At 36.3% G+C, this 9,934-nt stretch overlaps 1 protein-coding gene across 1 annotated transcript; it reads left to right on the forward strand.

Annotated features, from left to right (window-relative positions):
* Positions 1-988: 988 nt before the first annotated feature.
* Positions 989-6,956, forward strand: LOC113781931 (riboflavin biosynthesis protein PYRR, chloroplastic). The gene is made up of 9 exons (XM_027327806.1): positions 989-1,518; positions 1,731-1,865; positions 2,197-2,296; positions 2,416-2,541; positions 2,625-2,938; positions 3,178-3,297; positions 5,208-5,453; positions 5,627-5,752; positions 6,541-6,956. Exons 1-9 carry the CDS (start codon positions 1,126-1,128, stop codon positions 6,829-6,831), a joined length of 1,851 nt encoding a protein of 616 aa, XP_027183607.1. The 5' UTR covers positions 989-1,125; the 3' UTR covers positions 6,832-6,956.
* Positions 6,957-9,934: the final 2,978 nt, after the last annotated feature.

Raw genomic sequence — 9,934 nt, forward strand, 5'->3', positions numbered from 1 at the left:
TAGAACTAGAAGCAGATGGATGAGAACTGCAGCATATGACAGCTCCGCTACAAGCCTACAACGTTGAGCACTAGCACTAATATTAATGTTTTTTTCAACAGCGCAAAGAAGCGCAAAGAAACACAGTACCCAGAATCTAAGGTAATTCCATCAGTTTAACCAAAAGGCAGTTGCTACTAGTTTGGATTGTGAATTATTAGAGATATTTTTACTGTAGCAGTTTTTGTGATGTGATGTATGTGAGATAAAAAGGTAATTGGGAAGGTAAAAAGGTGTATTGGAAATTGTAATGATGATGTAAGTAAATAAATTTGGAGAAATAAAATCCAATCCAAACATAAAGGTGTATTGGAAATAGTAATAACTTGCCTACATCTTTCGGCCAAACTAGAAGTACTGCTGGGGTCGAGTAGCATCGTACTTGAGTTTGAACTCGGAGAGTGTGAGTACTACTTTAACTCAAGTTTGAACTTGAAGAGTGTGAGTCGATCCGAGAAAGTTATAAAAATATTTAAACTCTGCTCGATAAACTAAAAAATAAAGTTGAATCTTATTAAGTTTTCAAAAAACTCGACTTGAACTAAAATACTAAGTTCGAACAATATAGAGCCTGTATTAGTCATTTTTATGTATGTAACTATACGCATATGTTAATTATTTAATGCAATACTCGATAGAACTTATCAAATTTTGAATACTTGATCATTAAGCTTGAAATTTACTCGAAAATATTTTCGAGTAGGTCAATCTTGAGTCTACTCAGTTCATCATCACTCACGGGCAAAAAACAAAACATCTAAGCGGGTCAGTGTTTACACCCATGGCCCAACTAGTGACATTTTAATTTATTCCAATAACATTTATTTTATCCACTTTTATCCTCAAACTCTTTAGCTCTGCCACAGCAATTATTGGCCAAACCCCTGAAATAAATGCAATGAACTCTTTTTTGGTTTTGTTTTAATTTACGAGTTATTTATTTCCACGGTTTATACATTACTTTATATCTGCTCAGTTAAAAAGAGAGTTGGAATTTCAAAGACGCCTAAAATTCAATTAGAAAAATCGTCCCAATTTGGACATTTTTTTTTTCTCATTGCATCTTCTTCAACCTTCCTGTGTGAAATGGCGCTATCATTTTCGTTTGGAGGACTTCCTATTCCTCCTCTTATCGATAGAACTACTATTGCTTGCTCATCCAATAACACATCCTCATCCCACGCTTTTGATGCTGCGTATATCAAACGCGCCGCGGAGCTAGCCGATAAGTCCGCCGGCTTCACCGCTCCCCATCCCAACTTGGGCTGCGTCGTTGCCACCACCGCCAATGGCTCTGGAAAAGAAGGACGACCAGGAGTCGTGGTTGGGGAAGGTTATCTTTACGCTGAGGGTACCTCTCCGGCTGAGCTCCAGGCCGTCGAGTCCGCCGGTGAACTGTCCAGAGGCGCCACAGCTTTTCTCAATATGGAGCCCGGCGATTGCTACAGTGATCGCACCGCCGTCTCTGCTCTTGTCAACGTATGCACTCTCTCTCTCTCTCCTGTTTATATATATTTTTTACCGGTTAGAAATTGATGATGTATGTGTACGTCAGTATCTGCTCGACATTGGCTTTTCAAGTGAGCTTAATTAAATTCTGCTTCTAGTTAGTTTTGTAATTGGAGTCTTGTATTCTCAAATTTTCTATTGGAGTGAAGATTTTTCTAATGCGAGTAATGTGTGTGGATTAGGCAGGAATTAGTAGAGTTGTAATTGGAATTAGGCATCCTTTGCCACATCTTCGGGGAAATGCTATTCGAGCCTTGAGAAGTGAAGGACTGAAGGTTGATGTTCTTGGGGAAGATATACAAAGTAAAACTATTGAGGTACCATTGCACTATATGATTACTGCTTTAAAAACATGCAACGAATGAGAATTTTTCGGCATACATGATTTATTATGGCATGGTTAAGAATTAATATGAGCTTGGCAATTTGAGGATGTTAGTATGACCATTTACCAATGATAGTGGTACTGTTGACATGTATATGCTTTCTTAGCTAAACAGAGGAAATAGTATGGTTGTCTTTCTCTATATGCATTCTAAGTTTAGTTGCCAACCCTCCCATCTTCTAGAAAAAGGTCCTTGCTAATACACAATGCAGTAGAATTACGTTGCATCTGGTGTTATTGACACTGTGCACGGTGTGCTGCAGGAGGCTTTGAAATCCTGTCTCCTAGTTAATGCTCCTTTGCTTTATAGAGCTGCTAATCGAGTTCCATTCTCTGTTCTCAAGTATGCAATGACCCTTGATGGTGAGAAAATGCAATTGTTATCAGATTGTTTGGTGCTTTGCCTTAATTTCGTTTAGTACTTGTGATTGAACGTCCATATGTGGTCCTTACAAATTTAATTGGCCTATGTATGAGGACAGGAAAAATTGCTGCAAGTAGCGGGCATGCATCATGGATAAGCAGCAAAAAGTCAAGAACTCTAGTTTTTCAATTGCGGGGCAGGAGTGATGCTGTAATTGTTGGAGGAAACACTGTACGCAGAGATAGTACGAACCTTTGTTAGCCATTTCTTTCCCTGTTGGAGATGATTAGTATCCTAATGCTATCATAATTCAATTTGGTAACTCAGATCCACGTCTAACTGCAAGACATGGAGGTGGCCATTTGCCTAGACGAATTGTAATGTCAAGAACTCTTAATCTTCCTGAGGTAGCAAATCTTTGGGATGTTGCTGAGGTACCCACTATAGTTGCAACACAAAGAGGTGCACAAAAGAGTTTCCAAAAATATCTTGCTTCCAAAGATGTTGAAGTGGTGGAGTTTGACATTTTAAACCCAAAAGATGTTATGGAGTACTTCTATGACCGTGGTTATCTCTCAATCCTTTGGGAATGTGGAGGCACATTGGCTGCATCTGCCATTACATCTGGTGTCATACACAAAGTATGCCCAATTTTCTGTTGTTAATACCATTAGAGTAGATTGATACACCTAGTGCCACATGCTCCATAATTCACTTAAGATGAAAATATTTCATTAAAGGATGTGAATATCTTCAGTAGCCTATTTCATCCATCTTTTGCTTCCTGGTTGGTATAGGATGATGTAAAACAAACTTTAACTAACAGACATTTTGAAAAGTTGTCCATTGATGGTCACTAAATTTAGCTATGTAAATGCAGGTACATGCATTTGTTGCTCCGAAAATCATTGGAGGAAGGAATGCCCCTTCTCCTGTCGGCGAACTAGGGATGGTTGAGATGTCACAGGCTATGGAGCTGATTGATGTTAGCTATGAGCAGGTTAGTTGTGATTGCTGTGTCCATATTATATTTTGCTGTACAAACTTTTCATTGCATTGGTTATGGTATCCTTCTGATCTAGTGGATATCATGACCTGTAATTTTTCTGACTTTTATCGGTTTTAGTGAAAAATGGGCATAGGCAGTTACATGAGTAGAATGCGACACTTTTAGGTGAACTTCTTGTTTTGCAATATTGCTGATAATGTCTTGTGCTATTTTGTTTTCATATCACCAGGAAATGCATGAAAAGTTATAATAAGGAGAGAAATGTGAAGAAGAGAAAAAGTTAACTCTACGCTAACTAAATTAAGTTCTTCTCCTCATTGTCAGATTGAAAGAATTTGGATTCTTCTTTTCCATTTTAAGTGAATATGTTATGTATCAAAGCTTGAATATAATGGTCATATGCTTTTCAACTGCACAGAATTTAGAAAGAATAGACATACCTTAATTTTAAGTTCTCAATTTTGTCTGAACATGAAAACATTTGAAAAAAGAATGGTACTTTCGATTTAAGGAGTGCAACTGTTCCCTGAAACAAATAAATGGTGTTTTTATCTTCATTTGCAAGTGGTAGTTCAACTAAAATAGTTCGTACGAGATCCTATTAAGGGACTAAAACTGCAATTCTCCGTTGGAATTGACTCTAAAGGTGGGTAGGATCAGGAAAAATGCACTCATGGACTAGAAAAAGCAAATGCTGTAATTTGTTGTTAAGTCTTCATAAATGATCCTTGAAGATTTTTATCTTAATAGCCCAAGATAAGCTGCATTTTTTCTTTATGAGCTAATAAAGAGAACAATTTACCTGGAAAGAACTTGAGCTAGAGAAAAGAATTCATCTGATGTGCTACCTGTCATATCAAAATATGACGAAATGCAAAAAGCATTTGATGCTAGAACTTGTGTACATCCTTTCTGTGCTAAGGGATTTGTATGGGCTACACCTGAATGTTGTAAGAGATTTTAGCAGGAAAGCATGTTGGAATATTAGCATCAGTTGAGCATCATTTATCTTTATGCATATTCTTCCTAAATTTTTTATGGAGATAGTATATACTGTATGAATAGGGGAAAGAATTGGGTGCAATCATTTGCTGTCTGTGCCTTTGAATAAGATTTGTGACTCCACCCCTAACCCCTAACATTCTAAGAAAGATGAAGATAATACTTATTTAGGGAGATTGCTTCTTGCCTGACTGACTTTTTGTCTCTCCTGAAACCAATACAAGTTTTGGTATTTTTGACTATACTGGGGAGGCCCATGTCAGGATTATGAGAGAAAGGATGGTATAACCACTGGCCCAATTCTTGCTCTCAGCTTATAAGCTGGTTAGTTTGCTTTAATTGCATTACATGTTACAATGTTTAAGAATGCAAATGAATTCCTGAAAACTTATTGTTTGATAACTATTTTCATGAATAATGGAAAATTTCCTTTGGTAATTTCTTAATATGAGTTTATATGATGAGTCAGGCCCTTATGGATGAATTGGCTGGATAATTGGATTACCTCGATAATCTAAAATGAACATTTGTATTGGTTGGAGAAAAGTCTGCTGGTGATAATGTCTGTCAACCATTGTTGGTAACAATTATGAATTAAAATGCCTTTCCTATTCATACGATAGTGTTTTGCTATTGTTTGCTTGTTCTGTTATTGGTTGAAGAATTTCCTATGCTTGCTTTCCCATGACATTTTCAGTATGCTTAGTTCTCTAGGTATGATTTCATATGTTGATAATGCTTTTATCGAAAGAAGAGCAAAGAATTAGACTAATATGAAGAGCTGCAAAAAGCAGAAATGGTGTAGTACTCATTTGTTTGCTTGTTTTGCCTTGATGTTGTCTGCTTCACTTTTCTTTTCGTGTTTTAATCTTCACCAACTTTTGGTGCACATGTTGCAGATTGGGCCTGACATGCTTATAAGTGGATTTCTTCAGCCAGTCCCTGACCTGTCCCCTACTATTCCATCAATTGAAGAAACCTCTGCAGTTGATCCTAGTGTCTCTCCTTATGAATCAAGTATCATATTCTTCTACAAAACATGGGATCCTTATGGTGCCTTTTCAAATTTCTCTCCCCATGCAATTCGAATTCCTGATGAAAATGGGGATTACTTCAGCTGGCCAAGTGTAGAGCACTATTACCAGGTTGCATGCTTGCTTCATTTATTTATTAATGCATAAATGGACTTGACAGGGAGAAAAAAAAAAGAAAAAAAAAAACAGAGGAGAAGATGCATTGGCTGCCACGTTAAATTCATACAAAACATCCTCCCCTGGACCTGTCTTATGAGTGTGGTTTTCTGACCCTCTATATGTAGGCACAAAAATTTATTGGAGTGACCAATTCTATAGCTCAGACCTGTTTGGATGAAATAAAATCAGCTAGAAGTCCTGAAGAAGCAGCTCGGATAGGGAGGAAAATACAGAGACAACACCCTCATCTGGTAAGAATTTCTAAACTTAGGAAGCTCATAGCCTGTTGGTACAGTGGCAATAGCAACCAAATTCCTTGTCTACTTCTTTGCAGCCATCCTTTAAGAAATAATTGCACTCTCCATGAAATTATAGCAGTTCTACTGGCATTTGCTTGTACTTCAATTATCTAGGCTTAGTCAAGTGTTTAACAAAACATGCAATTCAACTCGCATTTTCTAACAGCACATGTTGCTTTTTTTCTTTTCCCAAGTCATTGAACCTGGTGCAGGGATTGCTATGGGGGTCACTGGTCCAACCATGAGGTTTTGGACAGTGTGTTACATGGTACCAAAGTCATCTAAAAATGACTAAATGTGGCAACACTATTTGTTTCTGCAGTGTCTAGATTTTAAAATCGCGCATATGACTTGGAAAAATAATTTAACGAGACAAATGACTGAAACCAACATTTTTAGCCCTCAGGGATTAAAGTTGATACCATTAGATGTTTATGTAGCCGATGACCTTATTCTGTTAAAGTAGCATCCAAGTTGTATCTATATTTACAAACAGCCCCTGAACATGCTAAACACGGCACTTTTCTCAAATATTGGGGTCTGAAAATGCCATTAGTAAAGACTTTTGGGAAGGTACTGAACATGTTAGAAAGCTGGTTGTGCCTTTGCGCCTACTTCCTTTGTGATCTCTTAGCTTCACCTTCATTTTATTAAGAGTTTAGTTACGTACATTCTGTCATTATCTTTATTTCATTATGAGTTTTTGGCTGTGCGATATTCTTTTCCCTTCTCTGTTTCAGGTGAGAGATGATTGGGAATCTGTCAAGATTAATATCATGTACAAAGGCTTAAAGTGCAAGTTCTCCATATACCCACATCTAAATTCCATGCTGCTCTCAACAGCAGGTTCTGTTCTTGTAGAAGCTTCACCCCATGACCTGTTCTGGGGTGGAGGTCGAGATGGAGAAGGCCTGAATTATCTTGGAAGGCTGCTGATGCAGCTGAGATCTGAGTTTTTGGGTGACTTCTCAGCATCACACGATCAGTCTACTACTCACCAGGAAAGAAAAGATGAGCTGAATAGATTATAGTTATATATATATATATATTGTAGGATTCACATGTAATCTCGAGTTGTGCAAATAGTCAAATAATATTCTTTTTTAATCTTTTTGGATCTGGTGCTATACAAGTTAAATTGGGTGCCAGTAGAATATTACCTATTAACTTTCTCATATTTGATGCCTAGTTTCTGTTTTCCAATTATTCCTTATGCTTATAGGAGCATTATTATTAGAGTGAAGTGCCTCTCTTCGTGGAGAGTTGACAGAACGACGGGCAGAGATTATTTTTCCTGGGTAGAGATTTGGATACCTTAAAATGCTACACCTATGCATGCTGTTTGTTGGAATAAATTGATCCACAGGGGGCCGAATTTTGCCGTGCTCCTGTTCTTTGAGCAGGAATTTTGCGGGTTTGAGATTATGTGTTGGAGACACGGTCAGATCGGTTGCCAAGGGGCTGCGCCTGCGCCGCCTTGTACTTCTTCTTTCTTTTACTTTTCATCCTATGGTCATTCAACGACATTATTATGCTACGTCAACAAAACAGACTGAAGTCAGTTCAGGCTGCCTCTAGGTTTTGCAAGAGACATGACTTATATTTACGACAAAAACTTGAGTAGACTGGACTATGAGCCCTAACAGTAGACCGAGGGCAAATTTCTGTAAATATTACGAAAATAAGAAATCATGACTAATTTGGTGTTATGGACAAATTTGCACTCTAGTAGGGATCGCCGCAAATGAGTGGAGAGAAAGTTAATTTATTTACGATTTTTTAAATTGACATGGCAATTTAAAAGAAGAATGCAAATTAAAAAAAAAAAATGCCAGTCGCTGCATTTAGCCGCGGATGAGTATACAAAGGTATTAAGATTGGGCATGGTGTTTGAAACAAAGAAACATGTGCAGTAAGTTGTTAAACTGTGATTAATCAAGTATAGTAGGGAGTATGAAATAAGGGAAAGTAAACCAACGACCTGGTATGTTAGGTGTCGGTCCTACAATACTTCCCTACTGTGTAATTGGCAGTTTAGAGCGTCCTTGAGATGCACACACAATATATGAAAAATTTTAACTTTTGTGAAAAAAGCACACATGTATTCAGGTGTCGAACAGCAATGACCACAAACAGTTGACTTTCGAAATAATTTTGGATCACATCATTTATAAATTAGGGTTTAGGGTTTTGTTAAAAAAATTTTAGAAAAATTTTGGGTCATTGCCGCATGTACTACTATCACGAATGCAGTGATGCTTCTACCATCACGAATCCTAAAACAACACTACTTGTTCGACTTTTTCTCTTAGTAACATTATTTATAGAAATTCGCCGTAGACCGAGTGGTCTAATTTATGCCATGTTGTTTAGTGAAGTTTTTAATTTAGAATGCTTTCTAACTGTTAAGACCCACGCCCGCCTGTTCATTTCTCTAACAGATTATCATACCATTGGGACTTTTCAGATGCCCGACCCCTCAATCCCAGTAGATCATTTCAACGCTACCTTCTACGTTCTCCTCCATTTTCATGCTTTTTATGCCTACTTCCCCTCTTTCTAACATATCCTTGGAACGAAGTTTTTAGCTTTTTTTTTTTTTTGGGTTAGATTAATCAGTTTCAAAGAAAACCTACAAACCAAATCTAAGCAAAAATTCAACAAAAAGAACAAACGAACATTGGCGAGGGGGCTTGGAGATCTTACAAGAAGGGTAAGATAGAGTTTTGGGGAGGAATGAAGAAAGAAAAGCTAACCTGGAAAATGATGCAACTGGATTTTGGTTTCATTAGCCTTCCTTGAAGTTTACAGAATTACACAAACTTCCTCTAAGGTTAAGGTTTTGATAACAAAATTAGTTCAATTAAAAAAAGTACTTTAAGGAGAGAGATGAAACTTTTATTTCACAAATAGCCCTCTTATGCATGCATATAAGTTCTATTAGCAAAAGAATAAAAATAATTAAAAATTAGAAACAATTAATACATATATTTTGCCACTTAAAAAGTTCACATTGAATAAATTAAACAACACAAATAAGCAACAAAACTATACTAATGATCACAAGATTCAACAAAACAGACTAGTCATCTTTTTTAACATGATGTTTGTTATAATTCTTATAATTTTAAACAAAAAAATTTTCGTACTTTACCTTTTTTTTCCCCTCATTTCTCCTTTACTAACATGATGTTTGTTCTTAGACTCTTAATATGACAAATAAATGATGTCAACATCTCCCACCATAAAATATACAATTGAAGATGTGAAATTGCAAACGACTATGAAAGGTCCTTGAAACTAAATTATGATTTTCGTGGACATAATCAACTCCCTTGACCAACCAATAAATCACAAATAAACAATGGATAGAAAAACTCTTTTATTATACTTTTTTGTCGTAAAATTGACCAATGTAGACATAGATTTTTTTTTCTTTTTTGGAAAGCAGCTGAAAATTCCGATTATAAACGTGAACCTCGTGAAAGTAGAGGGTCCCTTCTTTGATTATCAAGTGACCCTTTTCGTAGTGGAAAAGTAACAAGCAAAAATTTTTTTTTTCTTTTTGGTGAAAGACGAAAATGGTCTTTGCTATCTGACAAGATCATGGAATCTCTTTATTCAATTTTCTTTTTGTCAACAATGATGAAGAAGTGAGGCCACTATAGTAGTAGAAACTTTCAATTAACGTTAAAGTTTCTTTCAAAGTTGTGCTTTTCTCATCGAATGATGTGATTATATTTCAAATCTTCTCGAGCGTTATCATTACAGTTGATTCCTATCATTTTAAACGTGTTGAATTTTTCTAGCCATTTGTTTTATATATATTAGTAGAACTTTAATTGTAGTATCTTGAGAAAGCTTTATCCTAATCCTATTTTTCTTTTTTCTGCTTGTTCCATTTATGCACTGGCAAATCAATCAATCATACACATAAATAAGTAACTTTTGTTTTTTTTTGTCAGTCATGTACATAAATGATAAGATGCTTAGGCATCGTGAAACTTGTAAACTTTTTGAAATAACACCTTTTCACTTTTTTTCCTTTGGGAAAGATGGTTATGATAAACGCACCAACTTTCCAGCCCTCAAACATTACCATGGCTCTCCTTGGACCCCTGTTTGTTTCTAATA

This window comes from Coffea eugenioides, chromosome 9 (genome assembly GCF_003713205.1).
Source record: "Coffea eugenioides isolate CCC68of chromosome 9, Ceug_1.0, whole genome shotgun sequence".
In the NCBI taxonomy this organism is placed as follows: Eukaryota; Viridiplantae; Streptophyta; class Magnoliopsida; order Gentianales; family Rubiaceae; genus Coffea; species Coffea eugenioides.